We start from the raw sequence: 18,620 nt of genomic DNA, 5'->3' as shown, positions 1-18,620 counted from the left end.
AAAGATCCCACAGACCATGCATAAACTGGGGGGATTATGACATTCATGGGTGTTGACTTACATTTATCCATGGGATAAAAGTGCAGACTCAACAGGGATCTCTCAGGCACAGGGGAGGTTTGGTTCCCAGGCCCAACTCTATTGATTCCTTAAGAAAATGTCAGACTTTGCAGCTGCTGAGTGTTTCTGTCTAATCACTTTGCTCCCTGTGAGCTAATTGCATTGATGGGAGAATTAACATTTTAGTGGAGTTTGTGGAAGCATGGATTGCATGTAATCTCTTTCCAATGGTGGATTTTGAACACAGTACCAAAGAAAAGTCATGATGGGGGGGACTTTGATGAGGAAGGGAGTTTTAGTGTGAGTTCTCCCTTGCTTGGAAAATGTTTGGATTGGGATGTTCCTCATGTCCCTGGCTGTTGTGGTTCAGCCCTGCTGGAGAGTGGCATAATCCTTGTCTTGTCCTCAGGCCCTGCTGTCCAAATTTTTCACACTCGAGCACAACAGTTGTGAGAGAAGAGGGGGCTCAGAGGTGGCCTTCAAGACAAACCCAAAGTGTCATCAGCTGTAATTAAAAACAAAATTTGCTTCAGACACTCCTTGTGGGTTCCATGAACCAGGGGGGATTCAGCTGCCTCCACCCTGGAGCCCTTCAGAGCTGTCCTTGCACCCTCAGTGCTCCATGTGCCACCTCACCTCACACTTCAGGACACCCAGCCTTGGCCTTGTGCTTGTTAAAGCCACCAGCCTGCACCATAACCCTGACATTACTCCAGCTCTGAGCTGGGAAAACAAGGAGGAAATCCCAGGGCCTGAGAAGTCCTCCACAGGAGGTCCTGGAGAGGTTTGGGCCAAATGGGGCACAGGGAGGGTCTGTGGCAGGGTCACTGGTGCTTGCAGCAGCCTGGCCGTGATCTGCTGCATCCCACTGGGAGCTGTGGGCACGGATTGGGCCGTGGGGGGTTCTTTCAGCGCTGAAAATGTAACTTGTGCTTTTTCTAACTACAGAGCTGTAATTCTCTAAATATATCTTGTACTGCTCTTAGATAACAGACAGCTCCAGTCATCAAAATCATTTTAAAAACCCCTCAAAAATAAAAAGTTGAAGTTGTAGAATGTTGCTGTTATTTAAAATGAGATAATTTTAAATAAGAGACAGTCGGGAGATACTGCAAGAGCAGGATGCTCCTGTACTCCCTATAATGGGATGTAATTTGCCTCAGATAACAATGCATGTTTATTCTTATAAAAGCAAAAATGATTGCTTCTCCCTGCCTGGTTTCCATGCCATTATTAGAGAGAAGTGCCTGCAGATAGAATTGATGGCTCTTCCAGGAACGGGCTCTGGGTGTCGGACTGGCAGCAGCCTGAAGGATGTGCAGTGGGAAGGGAAGGTTATCAGGGAGGGAGGGAATGACGGGAGATAATTCCACAGAGCTTTGCTGGGGGAAGAATAATGGCCAGGAAGGAGATTAAAAACACAAGAGGACTAGAGGACAGATTTTTATGACTGGGAAGGAAAATTAAAAAGATTAATGGGAAGGTTGTCCTGAAGAAAAAGCTGCAGATTGTAAGGGAATCACTGGTGGGCTGTCAGAGGGGAATGGATGGCTGGGGAGCAGAGGGCACAGGGAAAGGGCAGGGAACAAGGAGACACTCTGGAAGAAGGAAATTAAAAATAATGCTGGAGGAGAAGAATTCGTTTGTCATTAAGAGTGCAGACAGAAGATGAGCCACAAGCAGAATGCCAGGAGGAGGGAAAAGGTGGAGAACTGCTTAAATTAAGATGGACATGGGAAAAAAACAGAATAAAACAGGGCTTGGGGAATAAGAAGATAACAGACAAAGCAGCACTGGACTTAAAAAGCAAGTCTGGAATCTTGACTCAGAGTAAGGAAAGATGCCTTACTCTCCATACTGCTGCCATTTAACTCAGGGGCAGATTTTCAGAATCATTTAAGTTGGAAAAGCCCTCCCAGGCTATTGAGTCTATCCTGTGCCCAATCCACACCTTGTCCCCAGCCCAGAGAACTGAGTGCCACATCCAGTCCTTCCATGGACACCTCCAGGGATGGGGACCCCAGACCTCCCTGGGCAGCCCCTGCCAATGCTTGACCACCCTTTCCATGGAGAAATTCCTCCTGGGAATTATTTGTAGGTCTGTGTGGGGCTGTCTGGTCATGAAGACAGACTGGAAGATTCTCCAGTCTGAGCTCCATTCCTGTCTATTAATCAGACAAAACTCTGACAATTTACCTTCCTGACCGAATGGGATCAAGCAGGACACGGCTTGGAAAGGAACGAGCACATGAAATACAGGGATCAGCTGTGGAACAGAGCACTGGGTGTGGTCTGTGCTGCACTTCAGTCCTCTGCTGCTTTGGTGGAGTCAGGCTGAGTTTAGGGGGACACAGAGGGACTCTCACAGCTGGGATTCCTCATTTCCTGCCCCCTTCATTCCTCTGATTCTGTCACAAATCTCAACCAGTGACAGTGCTGAAAACATGGACAGAAACTCAAGCTCCAGCTGTATTTGAAATCCAGATTTGAAAACTCAAACTACTGGACTGTGGACTCAGACACGCTCTTGCCAAGTCCTGTGCATGGATTTTCTGTCGTTTCATGTCCAGTTACAACAGAAGGAGCAGAATAACTCCCCTCTTGCCAGCCTGACAGCCTTGCTGGGCACAGCAGGGGAGAGTTGGTGGCTCCAGAGCTGCCTCTGGTTGTGGTCTGACATGGGCTGAGTATTAAAGAATTCCTGCCTGTCATATCTGAGGGCTCTGGGCAGTGATTTGAGAACGCTCTGGGCTCTATCTGAGGTGCTGCCCTGAGCTGTGCCTGCCTTCCCCAGAGCCAGCAGAGTTCTCATCCCTCTCCTGGGCACAGCAATTGCCCTGAGCTTCCTCCAGGCATCTCTCTGCTTCGAGGAGGTTTTCTCTTGGTTTGTATTTTTGAGACATCTCTTTTCCTTGCCTGCTGGTTTTAGTTCATTTCCTTTTTTTTGTTCCACCAAAATGAGGTACTTTTTAAGCTTTGTGGTGCCTGAGAAGATGCTGTCTTGGTTCCTTATCCTGGAGCTTTGATTGGAGGTGACCTTCAAGGACTTGCCAAGCATATGGAGGAGCCCTGGCTCTTCCAGCCACATCTTGCAGGCCCCAAGCCAGACCTTAAACTGCTGGATCTTAGTCCTGTGATGGCAAAAATCCATTTGGAATGTTCCTAAAGGATAGCAGAGGTTTTATTGCCTTGTACAATGTCCATATAGTCTACTGAGCAATTCAAACAGATTTGTGCTTCATGTTAATTACAGGTATTAGCTAAATTTAGGCAGTTATTTATGACTTCTCTTCATTTAAGGCAATAATGTACATTTGCCCATCTCAGGTAAAGTTCCAAAAATAATAATGAAAATTAATATTTTCATCTGGTGGGTTTTCTCATCTTTAAAGGTACTTGCATGTTCTCTTATGTGTTGCCTGCCCAACCTGCTGCTGGTTAAACATGCCAGTAAACAGAAGTGTCTATAACTACACTTTAACTGGGAAAGTTTTAGCATTCTCACTCTAAATTTGGCTGCTTCCATGACAAGTGTGATCTAAACAAGCCAAAGGGTTTTTCCCTGAGGAGGAAATATTGGATATTGCCATATAAAAGCATCCAGAACGCAGCAATGTGTTAAGGGGATCTTGCTTAGCAGTTCTTTTTGAACACCATCAGCTAAAAATATATTAAGATTCCTAAATTTGGACCTATAAGAGAGAAAGCTGCTTCCATGAGAGAGGAGCTGGGAAGTCTGCTGCTTTTCCTGCAGCCTTCTCAGCTGCTCCCATGGGATCCCTTAAGGCTTTTGGACTCCACAGGACTGGAGCTGGAATATGAATACCTGGTACCAAACCTCAGAGCTGCTATAGTAATTCCACATGGATCCCTTTGTTTTCCTCTCTTCAGACTCCACGTAGCCTGCAATATGTCCTTGTGAGAGATGCAGAGAAGTTGCTGTTACTGCTGCTGAAATGAAATAATCTGATGTGTTTAATTGCAGGTTCCATTGCAGCTCATTGAGAGTGTGGAGTGCCGGGATATATTCCAGCTTCATTTGACTTGCAAGGACTGCAAGGTTATAAGGTGGGAGAGGCTCAGTGTTAAAGGGGGTGGAATTTACTTTCCCCGTGCCATAGGCAGCTGGGAAGGTTCGAGGAAATGGGGTTTCTTACTTGATTTCTCTCAAAAGCTTTTAATTTTGTCTGATTTTTATACAAGGTGGGCTTTGTGTCTCGTTGTGATTCAGGACAGCAGCAAACCTTGCTCTGAGCCCATGTGGCTGATCTTGGGTTTATTCTGAAATTAATTTTAGCCTCACTGTGTTGTCCCTGCTTTGCAATCAGTTATAAAATATTGCTTCAATATATTACAGATACATCAATATCTCCATATCAATAGATGCAGTAGATAAAGCCACTGATACACATATTGCAGATGTGTTTAATCAAGATTTGGGGTTTGGAGGCTTCACCTTGCATTCTCAACATCTTTGAGGGTGCAGTCACTATCCTTGAGGCATGGTAAGCTCCTGGAAGAGAAAATGAGGGAATAAGGGAAGAGAAAGTGAAGGAAGGTGGTAAATCCAGGTGTGCAGGCAGCAGTAACTCCTGCCTGTCCTTCCCCAGACCCGAGCCAGGGCTCTCTGAGCTGCCCAGCCTCAGCTGCATCTCGCTTTTTTTTTTTTAAACTTTTCTGCTGCAGAAGTTAATTTTGATCTATGAACTTTAATTAAAAAGAAAGGAACATTTCTTTTTGATTAAATGTTTGCTGGCTGTACCTTTTGTGTAATGAAAAGAGCCCCAGCCATCTCTGGGCACTCAGAATGTTTAACAGGTCAGCTGCTTCCTGAAAGGCTGTTTTTTCACCAGGACTGATTTTAGTTTAGAAGTAATATTTAGTTTAATTTGAATTCAATGTTTAACTTCCTCTTCATTTGTAGCTCTTGACATTTAAGAAAGTCACCCTTCCTCCCTACATTAATTTGTTATTTCCCTTCAATTGTAGATTGAATACAAATTATTTGTATTTTTGCCATCCTTATCAATTTCCTCTCAAAATTGCATCTCTAAGACTGAGGACTTGGTGATGATTGAGAGATGGTGAAGTTTGGGACTGAGACAGAAGAGTTACAATATATTCTTGTTTTTCATGAGCAAACTTTGTATTTTGAGAAATAGAATTTGAGTGGAGATAATACTTGTTATTTACACGACTAACTTCAAAATAATTTAGAAAGATTTTAGAGTGAGATGTATCTTGTCTGAGTGTGGATGTTTAATGGAGAATTATCCTGTCTCAGCGAGTCGTCTGGGCTTGCTTTACAGTCAGTGATGGGAAATAAATAAACACCTCAGGCTGCAGTTCCTCACAGCTCTTGGGAGATGTTGGACATGGCTTTTCCCTTCTGCTTTGTGGCTCTGAGCTATTTGCAGGTAGGGGAGATAAATCTGCCCCGAGGAAATGCAGATGCCATCATTAACCAGGACTGAGCCACATGGAAATCATTGGGCAATATTTAATAACTATAAAATCTTAAAGAAAAACGTCAGAGCAAAATAAATCACTGATTTATTTCCACCCTTTTACTCTAAAGAGTCCATGAATCCTCTTTGAAAAGAAAAGCTAACGTAATTTTAATGCACCGCTTTGAGGATTGGTTCCTCCTGTGTGGAGAATATTCTCTCTGCTTGTTGTAGACCTGTAACAGTGGGCAAAATCAATCTGTGCTTCCCAACAAAGCCAGAAAGAGAAGGGTTTACAAAGGACCTTAAACCTCATCTCATTCCATGGGCAGGGACACCTTCCACTATCCCAGGGTGCTCCAAGCCCCAGTGTCTAACCTGGCCTTGGACACTGCCAGGGATCCAGGGGCAGCCACAGCTGCTCTGGGCACCCTGTGCCAGGGCCTCCCCAATATCCCATCCAGCCCTGCCCTCTGGCAGTGGGAAGCCATTCCCTGTGTCCTGTCCCTCCATCCCTTGTCCCCAGTCCCTCTCCAGCTCTCCTGGAGTTTCCCCCGATTCCAGCAGTCAGAAGGAGCTGTAACACATTCCTGTCTTTGACCTGAATGTTCTTCCTTGGTTTCATAGGTAACACATGGAGAAATGTCCCCCTCATTCTTGGCAGGGCACACTCTGCTTATTCCCAGTCACAGAATGTTGCTGCTCAGTCAATCCTGGCTCCCTGAGTGTTTCCTTACTCATTCCACAGGTTTCATTTTACTTCCCATTAGAGTGCACATGGAAGCAGAACTAAGTTGTCAATAAGGTGTTTATCCTCACTTTGTGCTCTCGCAGAGCTTTTCATGTTCAGCCTGTCACCTTCTAGAGTGGCTTCTCTTATTGAAAGTCACCCATGGAATGTTTGTCTCTGGGCCAGGTGTCAGTTTTCCACCTTTGAGCAGTGTCAGGACTGGCTGAAGAGGCTGAACAATGCCATCCGCCCCCCGTCCAAGATAGAGGACCTGTTCTCCTTCGCCTACCACGCCTGGTGCATGGAGGTTTATGCCAGTGAAAAGGAGCAGCACGGGGACTTGTGTCGGCCAGGTACGTGGGAACAGCCTTGGGAGCACCAAAGCAGCACCTGGAAATCCCCAAGGAATTACTGGAGTGGGTTTGATTCAGTCAGTGTAGAACCAACAGCATTTTGGTCACCACAGCAGCAGCTTTCAGTCTAAACCATTTGATTGCCATGTTTTTTGTCTGGCTCAGTGATCTCCAAGATGAATGTTGTGGAGAAGGGAGCCCCTGAGCTACTCCTGAGGTTCATTCAGAGCCACAGGCAGTGACCCTTTTTTAGTGGAATACCATCCTTGCTGAAGAGCTTTAGAAGCCCACAAGTGAATAAAAACTCGAACCTGGCATGCTTGTGGTTGTAGCAGTTGTTTGAGTGTAAGAAATCTGATTTCCAGGAGCTCTTCATCTCCTGTCAGTCACAACTCACTGCCTCAGGGAAGTGTCCCAGTTACCAGGCTGAGAGGTTCCTGGGATTCTGTCCTTGCTGCTGGAGCTGGGCACAGGCTCTTGTGTCTGTGGTGTCTGGGGAGGAGCAGGGATCACACAGTGGGAGGAGGAGCTCCCTGGCCCTGTTCCTGTTCACACAGTTCATTAGCAGCTTCTGGAAAATGCCAAAAACTTCTCAGAGCAGAGTTTCACACCCAGAGCTTTTCCCTCCTAAGCTAAATTTGGGAAATGGGAGCTGGCAGACCTGTGGAAGGCTTACTGAGTCTCCTCTTCCTCACTGAAACAGAGGGACTTCAGCCTGATGCTAGGTTAGGATAATTGTGGAATCATGGGATGCTTTGGATTGGAAGGGACCTTAAAGCCCATCTCACGCCACCCTCTGTCATGGGCAGGAACATCTTCCACTAGACCACATCGTTCCAAGTCCAACCTGGACTTGGACCCTTCCAGGAATAAGAAGCAACATTTACCTTTTTATTAACTTTTATCAATCAATTTTTTTTCTTGCAGCTGTCTGCCAAATAGTTTTCTTTAATATAACTTTATCTCCCTGTAGCTGCCTGTGGCTGGGGGCAGATGTTCCCCTTCAAGGAGCTGAATTATAGCTGAAATAAATCAGTGTGAATGTGGTTGTAGAAGTCAATCCCAAGACATTGTCATTTCTCTTCTATGTCCAAGGAGACCATTATTTGGTAGATACAGACAAAAGTACTGAAGTGCTTTAAAATCCATCCAAGTGTCAACAGAACACATTTTCTGGGAAAAATATGTTAGCAGTGTCTGTAGTAGAGATCCAGGCTGTGGCTCACAGGGTCAGCTTTAATAGGAAGCACAAGCCCACAAAATATCAAGCCTACTTTCTCTGGGATTTTGAGAGTGGATTGGGATGCTTCTAAACATTATCACTGTTGGCTGAAAGTGTCTCTTAAAATATGAGCAGTTCAGGAGAAATGGACAAAATATTAAGATTGGGGTTTCGTTTCCAAGAGGAGAACCTGTGGCTGCACAGTAGCTAAAAATTAAGAGGGAAAAATCAAACAGAATATTTGATTTTCATGTAACTTTATGTATTTCTCTTAAAACCCACCAGACTGAGCAGCATTGATTGGGGATACTTCCAGTATTCCCATTTGGTATCCAAAAAACTCCTTAAGGATGTAGCACAAAGTTTTAAGGAGCAGCTGAAGGGGAAGCCCATCCTTGTAGTGCTCCAGTAAAAGAATTTGTGGGATTTTTAAATTTAGTAAGTCACTGCTAAAGACAAACCTGGCAGAGGTTTTTTTGCCTGGCTGGAATGTATTGCCCAATTCCACCTCTGCTCTAGACAAGGGATCTTTATAACACTATAGTTAATTAAGTCCGGTAATTAGGCTGCTCTCTTTATTTTTAATTTACCTAATTATATTTATTTCTAATTGTTCTGTATCATGGCATTAAAAATAATTTCAGACGTGCATTTATGTCTTAGAATTAAACGTGTATCTACAGATATCTGGGGGATTGAAAGACTTTAAGGGTTTTCTAAAATATTTAATGGAAAGATGTAATACTTTAAGCATTAATTTTTCAGCAGATTTTTCCCCCCTTGGGTGCTGCTCTGCCTCAGGATTTAATGATACAGTAATTTAAAGAGACAAGCAATGGATGGACTTTCAGAATCACTTATCTAGTGCTGCTCACATGCTCATTAAATTTAGCACTTTTCTTAGCCCTGGAAACCTGGAAAAATTCTCTCATTTTCCAGACTTTGTGTCTTCTTATTCTTTATTGCCATTGTATATTTTTCAGTTGTATTTTGAGACTTTAAAACAAAAGTGTCTAGGAAATAAATGGGGCTCATTCCACTTCCTCCAGTGTATTAATTCAGGAGTTTGTGAGACTCTTGTGACTGATATTTATGTCAAACAATCATTTTTGCATTTTACCTCTCTATCTCCATATGACTCATGGAAGAATAATGTCCAATTTACGATGGAAAGCTGAGATGCAGGATAAATGACAGGACTTGCCTCCAGCCATACAGGAAACCTGGGGCTGGAAATGCATATTCAATGGATTGCCCACGTTCCAGGGCACATTCCAGGTCCTACCCTTTCACCAGAGCTTCACATTCTTCTCATCGATAGAAAATTGTTCTGAACTTCCTGCCATCCCACTTGGATTGATGATGGATCTCAGTTCCTTTGCTGATGTCCTTGGTTCTGGTCTACAGAACTGTTTTTAATATGAATTTCCAGAAGTTGGTAATTTCAGGAGAAAACTCCTTGTTGGACTCTGGCATTTCTGGAGAGTTGGCCAGGGAAAGACATCAGTGAAACATCTGAATGAGGCTGTGAAATGCAGCTGGTGGGTTTGGACTGAGGGATGTGCTGGGTTTTCTCTGTTTTGCTAAGTAGGAATCTCAATTCCTATTTTCCCATTAATTTTCCCCTTGTGCTCTTCATCTGCAGGAGAACATGTAACTTCCAGGTTTAAGAACGAAGTGGAGCGGATGGGGTTTGATATGAACAATGCCTGGAGGATTTCCAACATCAATGAGAAGTACAAGTGAGTGCTGGGGCTGCTCCTACACAGCCAAACTGCATCTCAAAACACTCAATTACTGAAACTTTTTTCAACTTCTACAGTTCCCAAGAACAGACAATCAGAATTTATGATTTTTTTTGTTGGTTTATAGAAAAAATGTGCTTTAAATTATTTAATATTTTATTAGCTGCTAGAGTTTTTAGGCTTGAAAATAGCAGGTTTTGATGTGACTTATTAGGCATTAAGCATTCTAAGGGAGATCTTAAGTGAGCAAAGAGGGGAGTTTGAACTTTTTTATGATAATTTTTATTGCTTCTTATTCTCGTACTTACTGCAAAGACATGCATTTAAAAAGAAACCCAAACAGGTTTGGAATAGTTAAATTTGTAAATGAATAAGTAAGAGAAAACACTTGCTGAGGCACTCAAAGGGCAGACAAAAGCCCTCTTTAGGCTCCAGAGCAGAGGAAGGTGCTCTGTGATCCCTGGCTGGGGGGACAGGGTGTTCTGGCTGGTCCCTGCTCCAGCTCAGAGCAAACCCAGCTGGAACACTTTGTGATGGAGCAGTTAGAGTGCTCTGCCTGTGCAGGATAATGACTCCCAGCTGGAGTTGGTGTCCCTGCAGGAGGAATCTCTGCTTTGGCCTCTGCAAATTGAGGGAAGAAGAAAGTCATCCCTCCATATTTAATGCTGGACAAGGGGAGTTTATTAACATCCAGGGAAGCGGGAATTAGCCAAAGGGCTATCGGGTTCCTCCAGGGCTGCTTTGTGCTCTCTGGGAAGCCTGGAGCTGCTCCATACCCTGACTTTGCTCCCTTTCCTCCCAGGCTGTGTGGCAGTTACCCCCAGGAGATCATCGTTCCCGCCTGGATCACGGACAAGGAGCTGGAGAGCGTGGCCAGCTTCCGCTCCTGGAAGCGCATCCCTGCCGTGGTGTACAGGTGAGGGGCAGCTGCAGCAGCCTTCAGCAGGCTGGAAACAGTCCTGGCAAAGAAAAGCTGGAGTACATCTCAACTGGGAATTTTGGGAGGTGCTCTGGGTAAGGCAGACTCTCCACGTGCTCTCCAAGTAGGAATAATGGGTTGTATTTAGAATTCCAAACACACACTGGAGGAGCACTCAGCATTTGCATCTCCTGCAAATCATTCCTGGGGCAGTCACCCCAGTTAAGATTGATTTTTAACTTTTCTTAATATGAAAATGAAAAAACGGAAGATGAAGACATCAGAGGAGAACTGATAAATGGTAACGCTGGCTGGGTGCTCCTGTAGCTTTCCCCTGACTCATCTGGCTGATTCTCAGACTGCAGTGTAAACAAGGACAAATACCAATATTACTTGAAGGAGATCTAAAACTCAGATTAAAAATTAATGTACAGTTTAGCTCTATCTCCATATTTTAGATAGTTTTAATTATGCAGACCCTTCCTTAGATTGAGTCCAGCAATTCTTCATAATGAAACTGTTTGTCTGAGAGACTGGGTTTTGGCAGCTTCTTTAGTAAGAAATACGTTTCAGCATCTGTTTTTTCAAATATTTTGAATTTTGTGGATATTTGATGGCTGCCCCATCTCTGGAAGTGTCCAAGGCCAGGTTGGACAGGGGTTGGAGCAACCTCATCTAGTGAAAGGTGTCCCTGCCCTTGGCAGAGGATGGAATGAGATGAGTTGTAAGGTCTATTCCCACCCAAACCATTCCATGGTCCTACAAACCTGTCATTTAATATCATGGCCCCTTCCCTGGGGTGGTGATCCTCTCATAAATCTTTAAAATCTCTATAAAACATCAGATGACAAAGGGATTAAAAAGATAATGAACACTGATATTCCCTAAGCCTTGGCACCCATTCCTTGTGTGCATGGAGAGCAGGAAAGCTGGCAGATCCTTAGAGGAGCCAAGGGTACGAGAGCTGTAGGCCACAAAACTCTGTTTACTGAGCTTAAGGGTTCTTGTTCAGTGAAGGCAGAACAAATTGGCTCATGGCAGCAAACCATTATCTTTAAATCCTCCTGTCTTTCCTCCTTTTCCTCCCAAACAACAAAGGGGTTTAGTGTGGTCTCTTTTGGAATAGTGAAGGAGTTGTTCCCTCCTCTGCTCAGCCCTGGGAAGGGGAAAATGCTTCCCAGCATATGCTGACTTATAAAAACCTGGGGATTTATTATTACAGTACTAAATGCGTGTGTATATATATTATATATATGTGTAAAGGAGAATAATGGGATTTATGTGTGGGTTTGGGTTCAGCTTTTGGGCCTTTTCTGCAGTTATCACATAATTAGGGGACACCTCATCTGCAAACACGCTTCCCCAGGGCAGCATTCCCCCTCCTGTCATCACTGCACAGAAGAAAAGCACTTAATCCTCATTCCTGGGAACACCTTGCATTCCAGGGGTTTACAGAAGAGCAATTGAAAAGTCAAAAGACCGCAGAGACTGAAATTGTTCTGTCCCCATGTTCAATTTTCTGCCGTTCTGCTGAGGCTCTGGGTGGTAAATCACACGTGGGGTTTCCTTGCTGAGCTTCAAATCACTGAGAGAAAAGTGTTTCTCTTTTTTGATTTCTTTTTTTTTTTTTTCTTATCTTGATATTTAGTAATGGATTTTTCAAGACATCCAGTTCATCACTCTGGGCTCTAATAGAGCTCACAGCAGTGAGGGGAGGAGGATTTCTGGGTTAAATAGGGCTGGAACATCGTGGTCTAGGGGAAAGTGGCAGGGGGTGAACAGGATGAGTTTTAGGGTCCTTTCCCAAATCATTCCATGACTCTACAATTGGAATTCCATATATAGTTCTATTTATATATATATATATATATATATATGTATGTATGTATATAAACCCAGCTTTTTTTTCTTACTTTGATGGAGTGAGGGGCAAGAGCTTTTTCAACATTTTTTTATCCATTGAAATTATTTTGGGACTTAATGATTTTAGTTTCAGTATTAATCATATTACTAAACCTCTTTTTGCTTTACTTCAGGAAAAAAAGAAGTAATCAGGATTTTTAAAAAATAAGTCAAATTGCTTGTCTCAGATACAGAACACTGGGACAGAGACCAGAGACAGACACTGGCAGCAGGAAATTCATTGTCCCAGTGAAACAGTCAAGGCTGAAAAGCCAAGCAGGCTGATTTGGAGACAAACTCCAGGAGTGCTCAGCAGGGATTGGACTGTCAGCAGCATTGCTTCTGTTCTATGATCAGATTTCTTAAGAAATCTCACACCAGACCTTGCAGTTTTTCTTTCTGTTTCCAATTTTTTAAACCTTATCACGTATTTCACATATTTCATAGAGTCACAGAAACACAGATTGGGTTGGAAGGGAGCTTAAAGCTCATCTGATTTGACCCTCTGCCACGGGCAGGGACACTTCAACTATCCCAGGGTGCTGCAAGCCTTGTCTGGCCTGGCCTTGGACACTGCCAGGGATCCAGGGGCAGCCACAGCTTCGGTCCCTCTGGGAACAATAATTTATGTAGGTAAATCTGCCCCTAGAAAATCAGTGTTATGGAGAAAACTCTTAGGATTTTTTGGGAAGACAGTGGAAAGGGCTTCCTGCCTTGTAGAAACAGCATCATGAGAATCTCCCTGGAGCTTCTCTGTGTGAAGGTGTCCTTCAGCCTTGCACTGCTGAGGGTGAGGCCCCACACAGGCACAGGGATCCTGTGGCACACAGTAGTTCTGTTCCTGCCTTGAGTTACGTCCCTGAACTGCAGCACAGGGATTTCCATTCTGGTACTGATGGTTCAGAAATGCAGCACAGGGAGCAATTCACCTTCCCTTGCTCCCCCCTGCTCTGTGGTTACAAGGGCTTAGGGGATTTATTGTTGTACTCCAAGGTGGTTTCAGCATGGGGAGGATGAAGCCTGTGCAGAGGTGTATGTGCATCCTGTAGCTGTACAATAGCTTGTAAAGGGCTTTAGAGTCACCTAATGCTATTTGCTCTTGGTTTCTGTGGGGGACTGCAGGTTTTTTTGTCTCTAGGAAATTTTCCATGGAGGTTTTGCATTAAGTTTTTTGAATTGTTTTGTTTTGTTCCTGAGCTCTGACTGATGCCTTCTTATCCCAGCTCTATCCCTGGGATCTCAGCATCATGCTGGCTGTTCTTTATCCCTGTGGCCAGTCCAGCTGGAATGAGTGGGATTCCTCAGTCCTCCAGGATGCCCCTAACTAGAATTATGTGCTGATTTCTGGTACCTCTGAACGTGGTAGATTTGTGCAGGGCACTGGTGGGGCTGCACAGCCACCAACAAGCTCATCTCCTGGCCTAATGGTTCTTCATTACTTGTATAATGCGAGGCAAGGACCTGGAGATGAAAATATAACTCTTTATGAACCTATGAAAATTATTCTACAGCAGGTAGTAATGAAATCTGGGAGAACATATGGAAAAATAAATGAGCTGCTCTGTTCAAAATAGATTTCTTACACGTATAATGATGTTTTATTTTCTTTTATTTGTGCAAGCGTAGCGGGGAACTAGGTGGCCTTTCAGTGATTGGCACGTATTTTTTCCGCAACTAATTTGCTATGGGGAGAGCTGTTTGTGGAAGGCTATTAATTCCAGCAGAAATCCATTTCCCTGTGCCTGCAAGTCGGCTGGCACCTGGTGTAAGAGCCAGAGCTTCACATCGCTTTTCCTTTGCCGCGCTTAACGCAGCGTGTCAGTGCTTCCTCTCACTGAAGGGATTTTATATGAAACAATTATAAAAGAGCTATGAAAAATACTTCAAACCCGTATCCCAGCCTGTTTGATCACTTGGAGGCTCTGCACCACGGAGCCTGTCCCTGTTGTTGTTGGATGAGGAGCAGGAGGCGGCAGCGCCCACGCGGTGCCCGCGGGGACACTGCGGAGGAGGTGCCGCGCAGCACCCCGGGGTGACAGCTCTGACAGCACAGCACAAACCAGCCTGTCACACCTCCAGAAACATCCATCAGAGTGCTCAGAGCCAAAAAGTCAACACTGGCTGCTTTGGGTGAGCTGGCTTCCTGTTCAGGGCTGACACTCTTAAGATTTGCTTAAAGGTTAAGCTGACCCTCAGCACTCTGGGTTCCCTAGTTAGAGGGAAGTGAACAACTCCTGGTTGCCCTGAAGCTGAGGTGGGTAGTTTGTTTGCAGGAAAGCTCTAAAATCTTTTCCTGCATCATAACTTAGAGGAATTATAATTGGCAGGTGCACGCTTTGGAAATCCAGGGTTCAGGGGAGACTCCTGGGTGAGGAAAGCACTGCTCAGTGGCACCTCTGCTTGAAAAGCTCTTATTCCCAGAAATGGACCCATGCCCTGGGCTGATCCAACAGTGTGGGCAGCAGGGGAGGGGGGAATTCTTCCCTCCTGCCTTGCCTAGGTGAGACCCCCACCTCCAGAGCTCTCTCCAGCCCTGGGGCCCAGCACAGGAGGCACCTGGAGCTGCTGGAGAGAGTCCAGAGGAGGCCACAGAGACCCTCCAAGGGTTGGAGTTCCTCTGCTCTGGAGCCAGGCTGGGAGAACTGGGAGTGTTCAGTCTGGAGAGGAGAAGGCTCCAGGGAGAGCTCAGAGCCCCTGCCAGGGCCTAAAGGGGCTCCAGGAGAGCTGGAGAGGGACTGGGAACAAGGGATGGAGGGACATGACACAGGGAATGGCTTCCTACTGCCAGAGGGCAGGGCTGGATGGGATATTGGGAAGGAAATATTCCCTGGGAGGGTGGGCAGGCCCTGGCACAGGGTGCCCAGAGCAGCTGTGGCTGCCCCTGGAGCCCTGGAAGTGTCCAGGGCCAGGTGGTTGGATGGGGCTTGGAGCAGCCTGGGACAGTGGAAGATGTCCCTGCCTGTGGCAGGGGTGGGACTGGATGAGCCTTAGGACTCCTCACAACCCAGTCTGTTCTGTGATCCTTTGACTTAAACAGAGAAGAGCTGTATGGACAAGTGCTGAAATATTTCAGCTGGGACATGAGGCAGGGATTAAATATTTTGAGGTGCCCCAGAAGTTGTGTCTCTGTGCTGCTCTGGCCCCTCCACCCACAGCTCTCTGCACCCACAGCTGGGCCTCCTTTCCCCAGGGCTGAGCTCCCTGAATTCAGGGAGCTGCTGGGCAAGGTCAGGGAGAAGGTTGTTCCTGCCAGCTGCAAACACTTTGGTGACTGGTGCGGGGGGGGGGGGTCACAGAGCTGGTGGCAGCAGGGGCCTGTGCCAGCACAAAGACAGTGAGTGGTTCTGTGATAATACATTTCAGTCCTCTTTTTTTATAATAGATTATAGGGGAGAGTCGTTTTCAGAGTGTGTTTGCAATGGTTCAATAAGTTTTAATTATTCTAGATCTGATCTTTATGTGTAGTACAAGAAGCCAGGTCAGATTTGAAGAAATAACTATTAACTCTTCAGACATGTGGGGAAAAAAAGGGTTTTTTTTGAATGTCACCTCCCAGGAGATGAGAGCCATGTCCAGGTTAGGGTTTTCTTGGTTATCCCCCATCCATACTGAATTCTTCTCTCAGTCTTCACCTGCTGTTCCAAAACACTCCTCTGCTTTCTCTGGCCAACAGGCCACAGTATTGAGCAAGAAGATGTTTTGTTTTCTCTTCCTGACCTTGCTTTGAGTTTCACCTGTCAGTGACTGTGGTCACAGCCATCATTCTGTAGGGAAGCTGAATCCCAGGTTGAGGATAACTGCTGAATGATGGTCCCCAGTGGGAATGAAGCTAACTGGAGCACTCCACTGAATTTTTTGTGCCCTCTGTGCTCTTCACCCTGATTGTTGACTGTATTCCCTCTGTTTTCAGGCACCAGAGCAATGGGGCAGTGATCTCCCGCTGCGGCCAGCCCGAGGTGAGCTGGTGGGGCTGGAGGAACGCCGACGATGAGCACCTGGTCCAGTCCGTAGCCAAAGCCTGTGCCTCAGACTCCAGGTCCAGCAGTAACAAGTTAATGAATGGGAATTGTTCCAGAGATTTGGCCAACGGAGGGGACCTCTCTGATGTGGAATTTGGTAAGGTTGTCACTGTTGCTTTTCTGTGGAGGGCAGAGCTTTATGTAAAAGTTTAATCTCCAGTGCTGTAACAGTGAATCTGTTGTGTTTAGTCCCCATTCTCCAGTGCATGTGCATTGTGGGACGGAGGGAATTGTGCTGTAACCAATGTCAGAAGGATCTTCTGAACTCCTCACCCGTTTCCTCCTCCCCAGACTCCTCCATCTCCAATGCCTCAGGAGCAGAGAGTTTGGCAATCCAGCCTCAGAAGCTTTTGATCCTGGACGCGCGGTCTTACGCAGCAGCTGTGGCCAACAGAGCCAAGGGGGGTGGCTGTGAGTGCCCAGGTGAGCAGCATTCCTCCTCAGCTTTCCAGGCAATCAGTCAAAGGGATTTGCTCCAGTGTGATTACCCTGACACCCTTCAGCACTGCCTGTACACTGCTCATCTGTCTGAACGTTCTGGATCACGGCAGCCCCCACCCAGCCCTTCAAAGGGCAGGTTGAGCTGTTAATTGGTCTGTTCTCAGGCCATTAACCCAGCTGGCAGCAGTGCTCAGTAAATGCTGAACCCAGTGGAATCTGCTGAAGAGCTTTCCCTTGCTGAGTCAGATGTAGAAACTAGAGACAAAGGTGTCCAGTGTGCTCATGTCTAAAACCCCTGAACTTGTAAAACCCACTGGCTGCAGAGGAGAAGAATATTCTAGAATGGTCGTGCAAAATACAAATTCTCAGTAATTGCCCTAAAGCTGAAGCATTTTTCAGTATTTGTATCATAGCAACTGCAATCCTGCCTCACCTTGTGTGTGTAGTAATACAGTTGCAACACTACTTTTTGTGTTCTTTGGCACTTGTGAATTGGTGGTTTTATAAACAAGATATTATTTATGGTCACTGTTGGGTATGAATGCAGCCTGTTAAAATTCCATGGGTGGAGAGGCTGGAAAAAAATCCCAGACAGAAAAACTGAAGATAAGATAACGAAAGCTCTCATGATAATTTATTTTTGGTTTGGTCTTTGCTGCGATAGCTACATTTTGATTTGTGGCCACCAGTTAAAAAAATGAAGTTTCCATTTAGCACCTCAAAACCACTAAATAATTCTTCATCAGAGAGTAAAGTTTCAAAACAGAAAAGCAGAGTACACAGGAAGTTTGATTTTCTTCCTGTATATTGTTTTTTAGTTCTGTGGAGAAAGTTTTCAAACAGCTTATCACCTTCAATTAAACCTGTATTACTTTTTGCTGCTAAATTTTCTGCAGGTATTGCCAGGTCTGCTTCATTCTCTGTATAAAAATAGCTCATTTATGCTGTGCTTTATTTTAGATATGATTCAGTAAAAATACAAAAAACTCTGAAGTTGTTTGATACTGTCTGAGGCCACTCCTGGAGTTGCAGTCCCTCATTGTGTTTGGCCTAGCATTTGTTGGGCTGATAAAGAGTTGGGAAATCAAATGATACAAAACATCACAGACTCCTGAATTTTCTTGTGCAAGCACTCAGTATCCCAGATTCTGAATCCTGATTATTTTTCTCCTGTAAAAATGGTCATTTTAGTTACTGTGTGATCATTCTTGTGCAGACTGAAGCATCACAGCAGAAGGAAGACTAAATCTAGGGAAAACTACTGAACTGGTATTTTCTGGCCCTCTTTAGATGCCCCCTGAGCACTGGCCCTGTCTGTCCAGGCCTCCAGTGTTGCTTGAGCACATCCAAAGTAACTCCATGTATCTTCTGTTTTCCTGAGTTTCCCAGTGTTTCTCACATGTGTGATGCTTCCTCATACAATTCTCCTCAGAAGAAAGCAGTGGATGAAGTAACCTTTCAGCCTTTTTCAGTGCTTAGGAAAAGGAATCTGAAATCTGTCTTACTTAAATCCATAAATTACCAATTAAATATTATTTATGTTTCACATCTTTTGATGTTTCTCAGTCTTTTTACAAACATTCTGGAACCTGGAGCAAAGGAATATCCCTATTCCCAGAGGTTTGCACTTTGCTTTTCATAACCTGAAGTGAAACATTTGAAATAAATACAGCAGGACTTTGCTAAATGCTTCCTGTTTTGCTGGGCTGTCATGTCTGGAATACCCAGCGAGCTCCAAGGACTTACAGAATCTTTGTAAACAGATTATTTCATCTGTCCACA

The 18,620-nt window shown here is 45.0% G+C and overlaps 1 protein-coding gene across 4 annotated transcripts in view; it reads left to right on the top strand.

Annotated features, from left to right (window-relative positions):
- MTMR3 (myotubularin related protein 3) overlaps positions 1 to 18,620 on the top strand; it is a 74,748-nt gene that overhangs the window by 39,618 nt on the left and 16,510 nt on the right. For all 4 annotated transcript variants that reach the window (XM_083873742.1, XM_083873739.1, XM_083873741.1 and 1 more), the window contains 6 exons: positions 4,046 to 4,128; positions 6,424 to 6,590; positions 9,458 to 9,554; positions 10,360 to 10,473; positions 16,289 to 16,494; positions 16,689 to 16,820. In XM_083873742.1, the coding sequence (XP_083729868.1) occupies positions 4,046 to 4,128; positions 6,424 to 6,590; positions 9,458 to 9,554; positions 10,360 to 10,473; positions 16,289 to 16,494; positions 16,689 to 16,820 (799 nt within the window). The remainder of the gene's footprint in view (positions 1 to 4,045; positions 4,129 to 6,423; positions 6,591 to 9,457; positions 9,555 to 10,359; positions 10,474 to 16,288; positions 16,495 to 16,688; positions 16,821 to 18,620) is intronic.

This window comes from Zosterops lateralis (assembly GCF_965231275.1).
Source record: "Zosterops lateralis genome assembly, chromosome: 17".
NCBI classification, from domain to species: domain Eukaryota; kingdom Metazoa; phylum Chordata; class Aves; order Passeriformes; family Zosteropidae; genus Zosterops; species Zosterops lateralis.
Note: the sequence above shows the minus strand (reverse complement) of the source record. Positions and strands in the feature narration are given on the sequence as shown.